The sequence below is a fragment of the Rhinolophus sinicus genome, linkage group LG09 (assembly GCF_036562045.2).
Source record: "Rhinolophus sinicus isolate RSC01 linkage group LG09, ASM3656204v1, whole genome shotgun sequence".
Lineage (NCBI taxonomy): Eukaryota > Metazoa > Chordata > Mammalia > Chiroptera > Rhinolophidae > Rhinolophus > Rhinolophus sinicus.
The window spans coordinates 32838070-32857847 of record NC_133758.1 but is presented as its reverse complement, the minus strand read 5'-3'; the positions used below and the strand labels follow the sequence as shown (position 1 = coordinate 32857847).

Here is a 19778-nt window from a genome sequence, read left to right as displayed (position 1 = left end):
ATTGTATTCTCTATTTAGAACGATTCCTGCTACCTAGAAGATATCAATTATATCTGTTGAATGAATGAAATGAATGTTTAAAAAGAGAGGGCTGGGCAAAGAGATCATTTAATCTTTCAGTACTTTCAATGGTTTGCCAGACTTAATCAGTAATTTGTCTAAGAATAACATGGAGCAAATTTAAGCTGCTCATGTGACTCATACTGCCTTCATGCCAGACTCAGTAGCAAATAACACAGCTTGTGTGTAAAAAAAAAAAAGCATAAAAAATATTTGTAAACATGTTATTCTCTAGAGAAAAAGCAGTTGCTATATTCAAGGGAGGTATGAACCAGAAATAAAGTCAACTGGTTTTACTAGGCAACAACTTACTTGGAATACAGTATTTGAAGTGACCACCACACATATTTAAAAAAAAAAAAAATCTATGAAAAATCCGCTAATGCACTGGTGCATGAATACACAGTAGCAAATAATTCAAGATATATAGCAATGTGCAGCCATGTATCTCAAATTAGAATTGAGCTCATTGAAGGTAAAATTAGATGCTAACATATTTAAAAAGTCCAAACACAATTCTCTGCCCTTCTTCTTTGTCGAAAGTCATGGAAGCAATTACTCCATGAAATGAAAATAAAAACTTCCAAGGTAAGAGAGAGCAACTACCATGCTATTGTATATATAAAAAATCTTTAAATCACTGTGTTTTTACTAACATTGAAAACAAACATTAGAGGGGTAATCTCTACTTTCAATTCTTAATTCTTGAACCTATTTTAACAAATCCTTGAAATAGTTCCATATAATATGGTTCTTGGTTAACTCTCCAGGCCTACCACATACTTCCCCAACCTCAGACTCTCCTACAGATACACAAATTCAGTTTCTAGAAGGCACCAACTCCTCTTGCCTTTTGGCATTTCCAGTATCGGACTCTGTTACTAAAATACTTTTTTGACCACCTCTTTGCCTCGATAATTCCTACACATTTTTCAAGTTTTACAGAAGATCACTTCTAGGAAAGCGTCCCTGACATCCCATGTTTAAATTGAGGCCCCTTTCTGTATTCTGTAGTGCCCTGAGTTTCCCCTATCTATCCCTTAGCACACTGTATTGTAGTTGCCGCCTTAGGTTCTTGAGCAGAGAAATGATCTTATTTATGTTCTTCTATCCAATACAGAGTGGGTGTTCAAGAAAACCCACGGGTATAAAACTCTCAACTGAATTCCTTTTTATTTCCTTCAATCAGATAATCATAAGAAATGATTATTATATTTTGATGAATTTGACTTTCCCCCAATACACCCTCAAAGAAGAGCAATAAACTGAAATCAAGAAACAGAAGGACCAACAAAAGAAGTCCAATGGAACGTATCCATGTGTAGGTTTATTTTTTCCCAAATAATCAGCAATTGAACCATTTTCCATTGCTTAGATATTGAATATGATCAAACCTATATTTATCTTTTGGAACTGAAGTTCACTGTCTTCTATTATTTTGTTTTCTCAGTACTATTACTTCAACATTTATGGAGAGTATATTTTCAGAAAAGTATGAAGAATCCACCAGCTTCTGACCTTCGTGACTCCTAAATGAAATCAGTGACACCCAGCCCCCGTACCATTCCAGTGGGGATGGGAGCAAGTTAAATGTTTTCCATGGACCAGAGGAGACAACCCAGGAAACCTTTGCACAAGAGTTTATTTTCTATGACTGAAAAATACAAGTCCCCAAATCCTTGCACTACCAAGTAGAGGACAGCGTTATAAATCAACTGAAAGGAAGAGGAAACAAAGTCATTTCCCCTACCTTTAACAAAGGGAACTTAAGAGTGGCCAAAAAAAGGAACAAGCCTTTCTGACTTAGCCCTCCTCATTTTCATTCTAACATGATTAGTGGGAAGTCATCATTGGCACATGGAAGGATAAATCTGTATTTTGAAAACCTTTTCCTGTCACTGCTTATAAAAAGCAATAAGAAGCACCCATTTATCTGAAATGCAACACAAAGGAAGTCAGATCCTGGGAAACACCTTTACCCACCAGTAAAAAACATGGTCAATGGGGAACACAAATAGAAATGACAGCTCCTCAGCGCTGTCTCTTGGGGAGGAATGTAAGCTGCTTCCACACGTCGGCCCCATAAAAACTTTGATATGTAAGAAATGTGTTACAAAACATACACGGTAGCCATGGGAATTGTTTTGTTTAATCTTTGCACCAAGGATTTAGGGCCTGCAACATGCAGGAGGCCTGTTTTTTTTTTTTTTTTTACATCATCCATTTTAGTATTCATGTCTCCCATACTGCTTTCTAATAAGTTAAGAATGAAATGGGAGACCGTGCAGGAGTGAGAAATGCAAGGAAAGCGATACTATAAAATAAAAATGAATCAAAGTGAATTTCAACTTTCCTTTTAGTATTAACAGTCAAAAGAACAACAATGCCAGTTTCATTGCTATTACTGTCATTTTTGCATGTTATTTCTCAATACGTTTGCTGCAAGAGACTGGGGAGCTCTGTCACTATTTTTAACATTAATTTTCTAATGTGATATTAAATGCTTTTTCCAAAGAGGAGGATAAAAAGGTAGTCTGTGCCAGCATATTATCAAAACAGTCTTTCCAGTGAGAATAATTGTTCCCATGCTGTTTGGGTAGATGAAACCACTGGTTGGCTGACTATTGAATTTTGTTTTCTTTTTGTTGTATAGACACACTTTTTCACTTTTAGTCACTTCCACTCTATTCAATTTATTATTGAAGTGATTATTATTATTATTATGTTTCTAAAATGTAAATAGCATAACAGGATAGAATCTAAGGAAAATTATGACTGACTTTCCTTTTAATTGTATAATGTGTGTGAATAGTTTGGCTCCTGCCTCTTTCTAAAAAAAGCATGTCTGTGAGACAGCCTGAGAAATGTTTGCTCAAGCCAAGTGGGCAAAGGTTTCTAAGATTCAGAACCTCTAGCTACCCTGGGTTTTGGGTTTTTGTTCATTAGCTTGTTTGCTACTTTATATGGAGACAGCCATTCAATACAAAGGCGGACCCTACATCAGGAATTGTCTCCTGGCATTAGTTGTCATTCTCACCTCCCTGCCAATTAGCTCAACCGTCTTTCTGGGTCAAAAGAATGGCACTGGGAAGCAACACTATCTCTAATGTTTCATTGCGGGGGTGGGGGGGATTTAGATATTTTCTTATTCCAATGAGAAACATTTCTTCGTTTATAATTAGATGATCTAAATAGCAAGGAAATCATTCAGTTACCTAATTTATTTAGTCAGTTTAGCTAAATAAAATGCCTTAATTAAAAAACATACAAACCAATAGCAGAAATATCCAGACAAACTGTCGATACTTCTCCAACAAACCTGAAAAATATGCCTTCACTTGGGATCATGTAGTCACAGCCCAGCTGGTAACAAACTCTATTTTTAAAGTACTAGTCCCAGTGAAATGAAGAACATGAGTAGACATTTTAAAACCACAAGTATGCCTGAGTATAGAAAAAAAGTTCAAGATCTTTGAATATGTTAACATTATAAGAACGTTCCTATACATGAATGTCTTTATTTCCTTCAATTTCAAATGTGAGTGGAGTCAACAGATACACATTTGTCTTTACTTTTTAGTCTGTAGATTATTACATCCAACATATAAAAACGACAGAAAATAGGCTCCCTGCTCTGGAGCAATAGGTTGTAGTGTTGTGTCTTTGTAGTATAATTTGTCTTCCTTCTGCGATGGAGAGCTTGAGTTGACTGATGCCTCTAAAGTTTAAAAGTCTGTACAGTCCTTGTGTTAATATTGGTAGGGATGTTTCAATAATAGCAACAGTACCTGCAATTTGTTGAGTTCATACTATGTGCTAGATGATGCATAAACACATTTTATCTTAGTATACTCAAATGACGATCACTAAATGAAGTATACATGACTTAGAGCATTTATATGACTGGCTCAAGGTGATAGACATGGGTTTGAACCCATGTCTGCTTGATTCAAGTTCGTATTTTCCTACTACATCCCTCTAAGTAAAGAATTATATCAGACAACGTGAAAAATTTGAGTCAGGTGACCATATGTTCCAGTCTATACCTGCTGCCCCAGCGTAATTAATAGATCCCCATTTCATGCTCTAAAGTGTCCCAGTTTGGGACATCCAGTTATAAGCTGGATGATCACCCCATCTCAGAACATGGTTTACAATAAACGTAAGACTTTTCTTAGATATATTGTTTATACTGCTTTAATTAATTTTTTTTTGCCTTAATGAAGGACTTCAAACAAGTAGCACATTAGACCTGGCCTGATGTACTTGGGAAAACAGATGGATTTGTAAATGAATATCATGTATTGCTAGGGTCCCTGAGCCTCTATTTCTCTGTCATCTCTCTTTGAGAATCTTTCGTTCTTCCTCTTTACTCTCCTCCTCGTAGTATCTGCGTTTCATTGGATGTAGGCTTTCTCTATTGATCAGGTATCAGAAAATTAATTCATTAGTTTGATTTTAGCTTTAGTTTCTGATGAATCTTTAACCTACAGCTTGGTCATGCATTTAGATGTTTAAGGCACTGTTTTTGTCAAAAAGAGAATAAAAATCATTTGAAGGCATCTCTAACTTATTTTTCTTTCTTCCTTCCCCTTAATCTCACTGTTACTATTCCACCAATTCTTTACTACAACCATAGTGGATAGGTGTCCAGGGAGCTTTCTCGTTTCAGTTCCTGGACAATGCTACTGCAGGTTTCGCTGGGGTAAGCCAACTCCAAAATGTATTATTTCAAGCACCACCTCACATATCTTTGCTCCTCTTCTGCTGTTATGGGCAAACTATTGTCCTGTTTCTATTATTTTAAAGGGCTTTCAGTAAAAGGAAAGGAAATGATTTTTTTTTAAAATCTGATACAATATATAACTGCTTAAAAGACACATGCAATAAGAAAATCTAACTTTCACTTTTGTTGGTTTTAAATGTATGGCTTTGATTTATGGATCAAAATTGCTCATTTATTATTTTATCTATAGAGCTCTGGGCAATTTTGACAGTTAAAATTTAGTTTTATTGACCAGTGCGGCCACTGTATCCACGAGGAGACTGGTGCACACAGCCTGCTGCACTCAAGGAACGATGATTTTTGATTCCATGACTGAGTCAGATTGGGAATCATAACCGATATAACAATAAGTTCCAAATCTCAGTGCCCAAGGCAAGAGGTTTGCTATAAAACACAATCACCCTTTAAGGAGGGGAAGAGGGGGATCTTGGATAGAAGTTTTCAAGCACAATTTAATGCAGCTGGGTAGGCCACGGATATTTCTGTGCATCCAAACTGTGGAGCAACAGAAGGGGGTGTTTCTCTAAAGACCCAATTCCAGACTAGAGATTAATGAGCAAGAATGCCTAAAAATCAAAAGGCGTGTTAGTTACTGAGACAATGAACTAAACAACTATTTTGATGTGAGAAAATGTACTAGCGCTGTTAGCCAACTTTTCACTTTTCAATGAACAAAAATATAACTAAAGAATTTCTTTTGGAAGATCTCAGTCGCTGTCCCCCTCTGTCTTAAGCACACACAGAAACATAAACTCGTGCAGTGATTTTAGGCCAGTTTTAATTTAGGCCTGTTCGACTATCAAATTGGCCACCTTTGCAATGTTAATTTAGTCTTTTACTCTAAATCCCCTGTGCTACAGAAACAGACCTCCAAAGGGTAACAAATCAATAAAATGTCTAATTTGATTAGCCATGTTTTCAAATTCCTCAAGACAGCTCTAACCTGAAATAAATAGGTTGGTAAATAAATAAAGAGGGGCACTCACTTGTGAGTATTTTCCATGTCTTCTTTTCATCATCGTAGTACTGAACCAAATTGCTGGGAAGGCGGTCCGGCCCAGGAGGCAATCCTCCAACCAATAACAGCATTTTCTTGTTAGAGCGAATTCTTCACCCAAAACAAAAGAGGAGATGAATAACCACATTATTGTAGAGCCTTTTTAGTGGCAACGAAATCATAACCATCAAAAGAATGTTCCTTGCTTGCAGATTTCTATTTCATTTTTTCCTGTTTCTTCTCCCATTCATGTCTCAACAATTTTTTTGAACCAAGCAGAAAAATGATCAGAAGAGCGGCATATCCCCATACTCCTGGAATAATAAGCTTCCTTTATGCAATTTGTTAGAGGTTCATTCTAGAACGACCTTTTTCTTACATTATCCCTTTAAATCATCACTCTTTACAGCTGAGTACACATGAAATGCTCTGGAGTTGTACTAAGGTTAAGCATTAAAGTTGCATGTCAAAAATCGTATTAGTCAAAATCATTATTATAAGCCATTCTCCACTCAAAGAACCTTGAAAAAATTAAGGTTATGCAGAGAGTTTGTGAGCCAACTCTTTAATCACCCAGGGAACTTCAAATACCAGCTTAATACAATTAGTAGCACAGGCTAACTGGAGTGGGTTAACCCGTATGAACAGGACTTTTTGTTTGTTTAATTTAGCGGAGACTTCTGCCATCATCCCCTTCCCAGTTCCCGCTCTTCCCTCACTCCCCCACCTGCCACCCCATCCCCAGGCACCACTGGTGACACAGCAGCACCAATTGGTAAAAATGAGACTGTGAGGTTGTTTTGAGCCTCCCCAGAGTGGAGCCCTGCCAATGCTTGCCACTGATCCAGCGGCATGAACCTGCTCAACTGTGCAAAGTCACTCTAATTCCCTCCCTCTGTTTTTCTACCTTCTCCCCCAGGGGGCAACCACTGAAAGGAGTGACTACCCACCCATCAAGAGCTGGCAATTCGTTGCTATTAACCGTGACTGTGATTCCCAGTCTGCCCGGCAGTTCCTGAGAACAGGCCTGCAATGTCTCATATGCAGTAAAAGCTGTGAGATGCACCCTGGCCGGCACACTCGACCTGATGTATGTACATCCTCAGGAACAGTAATAGATTGAGCACACTTGCGATTGGAAGAGGGAGGGGAGGCCCAGACCCCTACAAAGGGCCTGCTGATTTAACGGTCGCTTTACATATAATTGAACTTTTCATTTACTTGAAAGGCTGAAGGTGGTGGTGAAAGAAACGAAACAACAATGATTGAAGGAAAAAGTCAATAAATACAAAAGGTTTCCTCTTAAATATGATCACAATGCACAGTGTGGCTCTGAATCTATTATTACATATTGAGCCCGTCGTTCAGATTCAAGGACGCTTGGCGAAGTATGCCCTTGTGGAGAAGCACTGTTTGTTGGTTAAGAACCTAACATTCGGAGAGTTAACTTAATACAGTTAATGGCATTTCCATGTGAAGGAAGGGAACAAGAGAATTCCTTTAATGAAACTCTGGTGCCTTTGAATGCATTGTGTATGCCTCAGTAGGAAAAGTACCTTCCGAAGAAACTCCAATTAGGGACTCATGGATAGGAGGAGCTGCATTTATACGCCTAATGTAATATCAGCTTGCAATATTAATTTTGCCACAAAAAAACCCTCAACTTCTTTACATTTAAATAATAAAACATTCTGTAAGCCTAAGAGAAGTCAACATGAGAGCAAATATTCTTTTTAGGTTGCTGTCAGTGACCACGTGTAGAAAGACCTGTTCAACTGGAAGTCATGATTCAGTGACTACTGTGACATATTTACATGCTGCCAGACTGCAGGTGGGGGCAGGTAGAAAATATCTACTGGGGAGACACAGAAGAAAGGACTCACTGAAGTGGTGGTGTGACCAAAGCAATATAATTAAATCTCTGTTTTAATATTTAAATAAATGTACTGCTTTTAAAATGTGTTTCATGAGTTTCAAAAGGAGATAAATGTATGGTTCAAATATGTTTGTAAGATCGTTTTATTAATTGAGAAGGCCACCTTCCCTGGACCAATCCCATTGGTGATTTTCAACACCGACTTTGATGGACCATCTCTACAGATGAGGAGAGAATCTAGTCTTTATCTTATCTGCCCAAAGAGCCAGTCATTGCCATCTGTCCTCTAAGAACTGGACTGAGACTACCAATACGTAAGCCACCAAATAGTTGTTGGCAAATGGTAACAACTTCCACCCCTGTCAATTAATGACATGATTCAAAGGACCAGCTAGCATAGCAGCAATGAAAGACTCCACACAAACTAAGATAAAATCTCTAAACCACCTCAGGAATTGTGATCCTCAGGAAGAATAACACAGAAGTAAAGAAAATCCCACTTACCCTCATTGGCTGTGTGTTGTCTGTGAAGAAGCAGTGTTTTGAATTCATTACGTATGGACTTCTTAGTGAGTGAAGACAAATTCTAAATCTTTTGCATTTTTCGTGGCATCATTCATTCAATTTGTTATGGAATTTTTCTCAGAGTATTTTGTTTTTAAAGCTTGTTACTCAATTTCCCAACACAGTATTGATACTATTTAACTCTAAATAAAGTTTAAAACTCTACATTGTGAAAGTGAATCACATAGAAACCAAAATAGGATAAAACATGTGAGAAGCAGCATAGTACAGAGGAAAGAACACATAAAATAAAACACATTTGAGTGTTTTTCTCACCATCTTCTCCACTGACTCTTAAAACAGCCCTGGGTCGTAGGTATAATAATTCCATTCTACAGAGAGGTGAAAAAATTCCCATATTCAAAGTGGCAAAATCAGTGTTCAGACACAGGCTTTCTAACTCTACCAGGTCCATGATCTTTTTCAATTTTTAAAAATATTTATTTCACTATAGCTTCTGATTTAGACTCAGATGACCCAGATTCTAGTGTTAATTTTGCTATTCATCAGAGTGACTTTGTATAAGTTACTTGGCTTCTTAGAGATTATGCTGACCTGCTTCTTAAAAAGATTGTCATGAGGATTATATAAAACAATGAAGCAAAAAGTTCTACATAAACTATAAGGTAAATTACTACTAATCATTCTTTAGATATTGACAATGACAATATAATGCAGGCTTTATTTCAACATGCCAAATCTTATTCAATAGTTAAAAGAGAAAAGTAACTAAGATTCTTATGGTGTTCACGTATATAACCATAAGCTAATTAAGAGAACTTCACTACCCAGTTGTTATCTTATAATTATTTGTTCTTAGATAATATCACTTTAATTATAATGGCTATGTTTGGAGCGTTTATTAACAAAAAAATATACATTTGGAGGAGATTTCTGGTCAAGATGACAGAGTGGGTAAATCCTGTGCTTGCCTCCTATCATGACCACATCAAAATTACAACTAAACTACAGAAAAACCATCATTGAAAATTGCCTGAAGTCTAGCTGAACAGAAGTCCTATAACTAAGGACATACAGAAGAAACCACATGGAGACTGGTAGGAGGGGTGGAGATGTAGAACAGCCTGGTCCCACACTCATGTGTGGCAATTTAAAATCAGGAGGGATATCTCAGCTGAAGAGGTCCCCACTGGGGAGTGAGGGGTCACAGCCCCACAACAGACTCCCCAGCCCAGGGTTCCAGTGATAGAAGAGAAGTCCCCATAAGTTCTGGCTATGAAAACCAGCAGAGATTGTGGCTGAGTGAGATGGAGGGATGCTGGAGTCACAGGTGTTCCTTTTAAAGGGCCAATGCATGGACTTACTCACTGCTGGACTCAGTCTCTCTGAGTTCCAGTGCTGGGGCAGCAGCTCAAAAGGCACCAGTGACATACAAGGAGGAACTGAATTATCTAGCTGCAGGGCGAGGGCTGGAGGGGCAGCTTTCTTCCAGATGGAAGTGCTGGAAGAAGACATTGTTCCTTTGTTGAGTCCCCCTCCTTCCAGCCTGCAGATGCAGGCAACTACCATATCTGAGTCTCCATAAACCTGGCTGACACTGTTCAGCTCACCCTGATGATTCTCTGAGATGCTACCCCACCCTACTTGTAGATCCACCTGAGCTGCTTCCAGAGGCTTTTCCATGCAAACAGCCTGTCCTGGCTCATGCTTTGGACTTTCCTAAAATCTTTCAAAGGTTCACAAAATCAAACAAGAAGCATCAGGCCTCTGCATATCCCATTGCTAAGCAGCCTCAAGCCTGACACTAGCAGCAACTGGCCTGGATTTACAGCTTAGCCTCTCCTAGCCGTCTTCAAGACCAGTGTGGGTAGCAGTCATGTGCAGATTGCTTTGTGGCTCATTCCAGGTGGTCCTGACTGAACTTGGCCTGTGGCGTGGCCCCTCCCAGGAGGACCCTGGCATTGGACTGAGCAGGAGCACCACCTGGCTGCCTCTGCAGATGACATATCCAAAGGGCAGACTGGGCAGGCACCAGAACCCTGCTAAAGTGTATCCTACTCCATAGAGTCAGCCTCTGCACAACAGCTCCTCCACTGTAGTCATGGCCAGTCCTTACAACCAATCAGTTCAAGGGTCAATCCCTCCCATTGATGTGCAAACAGTAACCAAGGCTCAACTACAATAGGAGAACACACACAACCCACACAAAGGACACACCTGCAGCACCCAGCTCAGGTGACCAGGGAGACTGAGCCATCAGATCCCACAGGACACTTGCTACATAAGGCCACTCTACTAAGACTTGGAGACATTACAGCCCAACAAACACAGGAAGGCAGCAAAAATGGGGAGACAAAGAAATATGTCCCAAATGAAAGAACAGAACAAAGCTCCAGAAAAATAACTAAACAAAATGGAGACAAGCAATCTCCTAGATGCAGAGTTAAAAAAACTGGTTATAATGATGCTCAATGATCTCAGGGAGAACTTCAACAAAGAGATAGGAAAAATAAAAATTGACATAGAAAACATTAAAAAAAGAACCAGTCAGAAATAAAGAATACAATAACTGAAATTAAGAATACATTAGAAGGAATCAACAATAGATTAGGTGAAGCAGAAGTTCAAATCAACGATTTAGAAGATAAGGTAGTAGAAAACACCGAATCAAAAAGCAAAAAGAAAAAAAGAATGATAAAAAAAATGAGGATAGTTTAAGTGGCCTTTAGGACAACATCAAGTGTACCAACATTTGTGTCAGAGGGTTACCAGAAGGTGAAGAGAGAGAGCAAGCAAAGAATTGAAAATGTACTTGAAGAAATAATGACTGAAAACTTCACTAACTGGTGAAGAAAACAGACATACAAGCCCACGAGGTGCAGAGTTCCAAACAGGATGAACCCAGATAGGCCCAGACCTAGACACATGATAATTAAAATGACAAAGGTTAAAGACAAAGAGAGAATCTTAAAAGCAGCAAGAGAAAAGCAGTTAGTTACCTACAAAGGAGCTCCCATAAAATTGTCAGCTGATTTTTTTAACAGAAACTTTGTAGACCAGAAGGGATTGACATAAAATATTCAAAGTAATGGAAACAAGGACCTACAACCAAGATTACTCTACCCTGCAAAGCTGTCATTTAAAATTGAAGGACAGATAAAGAGCTCCCCATACAAGAAAAAGCTAAAGGAGTTTATCACCAGCAAACCAGTATTACAAGAAACGTTAAAGGGACTTCTTTAAGAAGAAGAAGAAAAAAAGATTTAAAAATATGAACAATAAAATGGCAAGAACTATATATCTATCAACAATTACTTTCAATGCAAATGGATTAAATGCTTCAATCAAAAGATATAGGATGGCTGAATGGATAAGAAAACCAAACCCATACATATGCTGCCTATAAGAGACACACTTCAGACTGAAAGACACACACAGACTGAAAGTAAAGGTATGGAAAAGATATTTCACGAAAATAGAAATAAAAAAAAAATTAAAAATCTAGAATAGCAATACTTATACCAGACAAAATAGGCTTTGAAACAAAAATTCTGACAAGAGACAAAAGACCCAATAATCCTACTTCTGGGTATTTATCTGAAGAAATCCAAAACACTACTTCAAAGGGACATGTGCATCCATATGTTCATCACAGAATTATTTACAATAGACAAGATATGGAGGCAACTTGTGTGTCCATCAATGGATGAATGAAGAAAGAAGAGGTGGTACATATATATAATGGAATATTACTCAGTCATAACAAAGAATGAAATCTTGCCATCTATAACAACATGGATGAACCTAGAAGGTATTATCCTGAGTAGAGTAAGTCAGACAGAGAAAGACAAATATCATATGATTTCACTTACATGTGGAATCTAAAGAACAAGATAAATGAAGAAACAAAACAGAAACAACTTCATAGATATAGAAAACATTTTGAGGGTTGCCAGATGGGAGGGGACTTGGGTGAATGGGTGAGAAGAGGAAGAGATGAAGAAATACAAATTGGTAGTTACAAAATAGTCATGGGGATGTAAAGTATAGTATAAGAAATAAAGTCAATAATATGGTAATAACTATGAATGGTATCAGGTGGGGACTACATTTATCAGGGTGATTATCTCATAAGTTATATAAATGTCTAATCACTATGTTGTACCCCTGAAACTAATATAGTATTGTATGTCAACTGTAATTGAAAAATTAAAAAAAAAATATTTAAAAAAGAAAAATATACATTTAGGCACTGCATATAACTGTGAACCTTTCTCGATCCAAATAGAGGGGCCTAATATAGATTACATTTCTTATTTTTTAAGAACAAATGAGAAAAACCATCACATATTTTACTTTGATATAAATGCAATGTCAACTATTCAATTACTCCTAGAAAGTAATACACGTGAATAATTCCTTTAGAAAAGCTTCCATTCTTTTTACAATGTGGAATTATAATAGTGACAATGACAATAATGACAGATAATAATGATGTGTATTGGATACTGAAAATTCTGATTATTGTGCTATTTGTTTGATGTCTGTGAGCCTCATTTAAAAATATCATGAAAAACGCTGTGAACTAGAAAAGTAAAATTAGGAGACTCTGAATTAACTTGCTAAAGTTGGTTTCAATTATTCTTTTCTAAATTCTAGCAGAGCCTTACAGGTTTAATTTCAGATCAGGCAAAATCTACAATGTAGCCCTGCTGCAATAATCAGAGTTCCTTCATATGCAAAACGGTATACTTTTAGAAGATCTTTACATAGGGAACCATTTAGCCAAAATTAATGTTCTCTTCAAATCTGTTAATATTTTTAAAATATTTCTTTTTACTTCTCATCTTAGCACCACTTTGCCCGAAGTAATGTATTTAAAAGATAAGGAAACAGAGAAATTTAAATGAAGAGCTGAGTATGTCATGATTAATATTATTTGGATGCCTTTGATTTTAGTTCCTAGATTCTCGTATAGAAAAGTATAAGGTTGAAAAGGAGATGGAATTTGAAGTTTTCCTTTGTTCCATCTCAGTAATTGCCCAACATTTAGCATGTGTCACATTTGTGCGTGTATGTGCGTATATATGCATGTGTGCTCATGCGCATATGTATTTTGGTTCCGGGGATGAATGATTGAAGGATGACCTAAAATCTCCTGGCGTAAACAAATTTTTCATCATACTGGTTTTCTAAGTATGGTAGTCTCATTTATTTTTATTTTAGTGATTTGGAAATTTAATAATTGGGAACCAAGCCAGATAAAGTTTTTCTTTCCATGATACATAAAGAAAAGTTTTCATTAACTAGATTGAAAGAAAAGTTTTAACCTGTTTAAGAAATCAGGTGAACTTTATTAAAAAAAAAAGAAATAGAAACAGCACTCACAAAATCCCCTTTGTACTCTCTGTCAGTCACTTTGCCCTCCCTTACCTTCCTATACAAAAAAATAAGGGGGACTACTATCATTTTTTAAAATCATAGATCAGTAATGCCTAATTTTAAAGTTTATAAGGATTTTAAACTTTATATAAATGGAAATATGACAGGGGTACTTTTTTACTTTAGGCATCTTTTAAAAAATGATATTTATGATATCCATGTTGTTATGTGTAGCTATAGTTCTTTCAATGCTACTGATAAATATTCAATGTTTTGAATACTACATATGTATGTATTCCAGTGCTGAGGGACATTTATGTTTTTTCCAGTTTTTGCATAAATAGCATTGCTCTGATTACTCATGCACAGGCATTGTGGAGAACACATGTATGCACTTATTTTGGATACATACTTAAGAATGGAATTGTTGAAACAAATTATGCATATTTTCAGCTTTAGTAGATATTGCCAAATAGTTTCCCAAAATGATTGGACCAGCTTACATATCCATCAGCTGTGAATAAAAGCAATGATCACTCTATATTTTTATGAAAGTGAATATCTAAGTATCTATTCGTGCATGCATGTATGCATGTATGTGTCTGCCATTTTTCAGTTTAGCCATTTTGATGAGTATGTAGTAGTCTTGAATTGTGGTTTTAATTCACACTTCTCTGATGACTAATGGTTATTGACAAATTTATGTCATCATTTGTAAAGTGCCTTGGAATGTAAATTGGTGTAGTCACTATGGAAAAGAGTATGGAGGCTTCTCAAAAAATTAAAAAGTAAATACAAAAATATGATACAGTAATCCCACCTCTGGGTATATACTGAAAATAATTGAAATAGGGATATGGAAGAAATATGTGTACTCCCATGTTCATTGCAGCATTATTTACATTAGCAAAGACATGGAAATAATCTAAATATACACTGACAAATGCATGGATAAAGAAAATATTGTATGTGAATATAGTAGAATATCAATCAGCCTCAAAAAAGGAGGAAATCGTACCATTTGCTACAACATGAATGAATTTAGAAGACATTAAACTAAGTGAAATAAACCAGACATAGAACAAATACTAAGGATTCCACTTATATAAGAATCTAAAATAGTTGAACTCAGTAGAGAGGAGATTGGTGGTTACCAGGGGCTGGGAGAAAGGGGAATCAGGGAGGTGCTGATCAAAGAGTACAAAGTTTCATTTACACAAGATGTGTACTCCTAAAGATCTACTATATAGCATAGTACACATAATAATACTGTATTGTATACTTTAAAATTTACTAAGATAATAGCTCTTATGTTAAATGTTCTTATACAAGTTACTTAAATGTTCTTATAAAATATACTTAAAAATTTACTAATAGGTCTTACGTTAAATATTCTTATAAAAAAGAAAAAGAGAGGAAACCTCTAGAGGTGGTGATAAATTTGATATTCTATATGGTGATAGTTTCATGGGAGTATACTTATCTTCAAACTCATCAAAGTGTATACATTAAATGTATACAGCTGTTTTGTATGTCAATCATACCTCAACAAAAAAATTAAAAATATTTTCACTAAAAAAAAGAAATCAGGTGGTTCACCAGCACTTTAGAGCTACCAATGTGCATTTAGACTAAATTCATTTTACAAATTATAATGGATTCTCATTTATTTATTAAAGAGAATATTCTGCAGTGTACTAAGAATTGTTAAATCAGAAAATTAGAAGAGAACTTTGAAGTAATCTAGTTCAGTGATTCCCAGGTCTGGTAAGTCACCAGGATCACGTGAGGGGATTACAACATTTATTGATATAAATTCTCAGGTCCCAACTCCCAGATTATGATTCAATGATATGAGGTCTTAAAAATCAATAATTTCAGAGTCTTCCAGTTGATTCTAACACAGAGCCAGGCTTGAGTCTACTGATTTGGTCCGGTTCCCTACATAATGTAGAAATCCTTTTAATGTTTTTTTTTATAAGCAATTATTCTTATCAATTTGAAAATTTATAATGAAATGGACCTTAGTTTTTCAAATCCACTCTATTATAGAAAGTTGTTGGACAGTTATATTTGATACATTTTTTTCTGCTTATTCCAAGTTGGAAATCTACCTAACAGAAAAAGAGCAAGTTCCTGTCTGTGTCATGGCAGCACTTCAAATATCGGAAGATGGTTGCCATATGTCTCCCATTTCCCACGTTGAAAATCCCCGCTTCCTTCTGAAAATGTTTCTTTTCTTTCTTTCTTTTTTTTTTTAAATTTATTGGGGTGACAATTGTTAGTAAAATTACATAGATTTCAGGTGTACAATTCTGTATTACATCATCTATAAATCCCATGGTGTGAAAACGTTTCCATTGTCCTTACCATCCTGTTCACCTCCTTTGAGTATCTCTAGACTATCATTGTTCCTTTTAAAAATGTAAAGGTCAGAATTGCACAGAACTTAACAAATGTGATATGTGATATGATGTACATAATTTTTTAAGGCTTTCTAAAATCACAATAGCCTTGTAGCAGTTCAGCTTCCAGCTGAGTACAAATATAGATTTTTTTTTTAAACCAAGTATTTTCAAGCCAGGTTTCCCTATCCTATATTTCTTCCAGTTAAATATTTTAAACATCAAACACGTGACTATTTTTAATGGCACTTACTACCATGCTAATGGGAGCATCTGTTGAAAACATCACCATACTTGAAGCAGGACAGCCTGGTTATCAGGGTGGAAGCCTCACAGCTAGGGTGAGACACTTGGCTTCAGCTTTTCTGAGACGAGTGACCTTGGGATAGCCTCTTTGCTCTCTTTAAACTTATTTGTAAAATAGAAATAATAATAGACCTAAGGCACAGTTTTGTTTTTTTGATTTTCAGGATTAAAAGGAAGAATACATGTAAAGCACTTGTAACGGTGCTAAATAAAGGCTAACTCTCCTCTTCCTCCTCCCTCTCCTTTCTCACCAGCAGCATCAGTATTAGCTATTCCACTGTGTAATTTACAGGTTTGACAAGTGGCCTATGTCCCCATCTAAATCTTATTAGTTAAAAATAATAGAGTTGCATTTCCATTGTTTAGATATTTTAATTATCCTCTTTCTCTCTGAAATGATTTCTCTCTGAAATCCCAAATCATTGGGACTTTTACTCTGCAATTCCCTGTATATGGTCTTTAGGAGAGTATGGCTTTTATAAATTTATTTTTATTTTTTTATTTTTATTTTTTTAATTTTAATTTTTATTTTTTAACTTAGAGATTTGATTAAAAAAACTAAACAGTTTTGAAATGGCAAAATAAACTTGGGTAGATAATCATTTATCTCATCCTTCAAAAGCTGAGTTAACATTAAGAGTCAGCCAGACCTGGATTTAAATTCTCTATCACTTCGTACATTTATATCCTTGGGCTGGTATTCAACCTCTTTAAGCCTCAGTTGTCTTATCTGTAAAGTGGGAATGTTTTGAGGGTTAAATAAAGTCATCTAAGTATAATCGTTGCTACTTGTAAACAAAACTACCTTCTTCAACAAATAAAAGCACTTTGTGCTGCTGATTACTTGAAAGATGAATGGCTTTGCAGAATGAAGGGACAGAAAAATTGCTGTTTCCAACATAATCCAGTAAGCAGAGGCTGGAGAAGATTGGAAGAAGTTATGACTCTTTCCCATGACTTTCCAATTTCAGTGGACTTTATTAAACCTATGTTGGCTTAGTATTTTATACAAGCAATGAGTGGAAGGGCAATTTCACATCTGATGGTGCAGCAGTGATGTATGGTAGTGATCTAGGAGGCAGGAAAAGCCAGGAATATGCAAACCCCTAGGGATTCACAGACAACAGCATTGGTTTTGGATTCCTATTGGATAAGAGATTGCAGGGATTGCAAAGTGAAAACTCTGCTAGATCTTTACCAGATGTGGGAAGCCATCAGCTGACATCTGGGTTGCACATGGAAAATATTATGTAGATACTATAGTAAATTAATTGATAAATGATAACTATTATTATTCATAATTATTAATCTTATAAATCACTCATTTGAAAATCAATCTTTGGAATTTTGGCATTTTCTTTTATTGCTTAGAAGCCTTTCAGATACCATAGGTTGCGCTGTTTATAAATGGCAAGAATATTTACTGCATAAACAAGTTTCATGAAAATATAAAACCACTAGGCTTCCTACAATGATATTGACCCAGATCTCATTTACAAATTCAATGTATTCACTCTATTGGCTGCCATCTCTCTTTGTTAAGGAAGTCACCAAATCTTATGATATTCAAGTTATCAAATTTTATGCTAATCTTGACTTTTCTCCCATTTTCTTGCTATATCCAATGTGTTGCCAAGATTCTAGAGCTATCATGTTTCTTCGACCTATCTCGTTATTCCAACCACATGGCCATTAGCCTGATTTAGCTGGTTTGACTCTCTCCTGAGCGCTCATAGCAGTGGAGTCCTTGCCTTCTGTCCTCCTGCTCCCATCTTATCCACCCTACATACTTTGTCAAATGAATTTCAGCAAAGCCTGACTTTAATGATCGATTATTTCAATCCCCTTTTTCAGAACTATTAAAGAACTCCCTATCATCAACCATTAAAGAACTTCCTATCATCTCTATAAAAATGTACATTTCCCCCACATTATAACCTCCCTTCTCTCTCTGCCTCAGTCTCCCTCTCTCTTCCTCTCTCACAGGTAAATGTGTTGCTTAAGATTCTTTTCAGGGATTTCTGAGTTAAGATCTGAAAAAAACTTGAAAGAGGATCTTCAGATGGAAACTGCTTAGACCATGGGGAAAAAGTAAGCAAAGGAAGATCCTGAGTGATCAGCCAGGAGGAGACTTTGAAAAGCACCTAGTCTTCCCTAAACTTCCAGCTGGAATGGTATCCAAAAGTCCCCAGAGTATAGCTGCTACTTTTTTCTTCAATTTTTCCAGAGAAGTAAACTCCCTTGAGAATTTGTTCTAGCTGATTTGCTGCTGTATTTAGGTTTCTTTATCATAGCTGTTCTTGGTAATTACACAGCAGCTTTCATGGGAAGAGCCTTTAAATAGACCTGATAATGCCTCTCTGAGGTAGGTAAACACAAAGTATCATTATCCCCATTTAACAGATTAAAGAATAGAGGAAAAAGGGCTTGGGCATCTCTTCCACTGCCTCAGGATGAGTTTTATTGCCTCCATTTCACAGACAAAATATCTCTAGGGCTTTTCCACACAACCCCCCTGTGATTCTCAGATGTGGCTGAAAATGCCTTAACTCTCTGTCTTCTGACATTGGAGCCACCCCTCTTCCTCCCACCTTGAGTCTCACTGTCTTGTGACTAGAGTGATCAGTTACATACATTATTTAGTGTTTCTAAAATGGAAGTAACTTTTAAGATTGTTTTGATCATATTATAAAAACAATACATGTTCACTAAGAAAAATTCTGACTATACTTTAAAGCAATATACGTAGCAGGTGCTCAATAAATGCTTCTGTATGAATGAAGAAATGGTGAATAAAAAAAAATGAGTGAAAAGAGTCAAAGTCACTAGTAATCCCACTACCCAGGAACATATCATTATAGAGTCTTTATCATCCTTCTTTTTTATCATCTGTCTTAAGGTCCAGTCAGTGAGTGTGGTGGTGGGAGTGTCAGAAGGCAGAAGGGAACAAAGAAAAGACATATTTCTGAACAGAAGGTAGAAGAGTCAGAGGGTAATATATTGGGGAACAGATAGTCTTATTGACTAACACCCATATCTAACCTGCTATCTTAATCCTCTGCCTTGCCCCAAACCCCTCTATCTTTTAAGCCTACTTGAGCATGCCCAAATAAGCAGTCTTGCTATTGTCACATCATCACCTCCTCTGTTTGTATTGGATAACTCTGGTTTTCTCTTTGTTCTTTAGGATCAGTGTTGTCCCATGATAGAGGGAAGTTGACCAAATTTCAGTTATTAGCATGATACAGGACCTTCATGATATTTGCCATATCTACATACTATATTATTTACTTAATATTTTATAAAACTGTTCACTTAAAAAAAATGCTTAATCCCAGTGTATCCTAGTGTTTCCCAATGCTGGCTGCTCTTTAGAGTCTCCTGGGAGAGCTTTTATAAAATATATCTAGGATGAGGGCACTTCTCAGAGATTCTGATTTA

General features: G+C 36.4%; 1 protein-coding gene and 1 long non-coding RNA gene across 3 annotated transcripts in view; one reads left to right on the top strand and one right to left on the bottom strand.

Moving 5' to 3' along the window:
- LOC141573069 (uncharacterized) overlaps window positions 1–4930 on the top strand; it is a 30327-nt gene extending 25397 nt beyond the window's left edge. Inside the window, exons 3-4 of the long non-coding RNA XR_012498638.1 lie at window positions 1250–1381; window positions 1511–4930. This is a non-coding gene — a long non-coding RNA (uncharacterized LOC141573069). The remainder of the gene's footprint in view (window positions 1–1249; window positions 1382–1510) is intronic.
- The window catches only part of KLHL14 (kelch like family member 14), a 96307-nt gene that overhangs the window by 58800 nt on the left and 17729 nt on the right, over window positions 1–19778 (bottom strand). For both annotated transcript variants that reach the window (XM_019740783.2, XM_074340181.1), the window contains exon 2: window positions 5833–5954. In XM_019740783.2, coding sequence (XP_019596342.1) covers window positions 5833–5954 — 122 coding nt within the window. The remainder of the gene's footprint in view (window positions 1–5832; window positions 5955–19778) is intronic.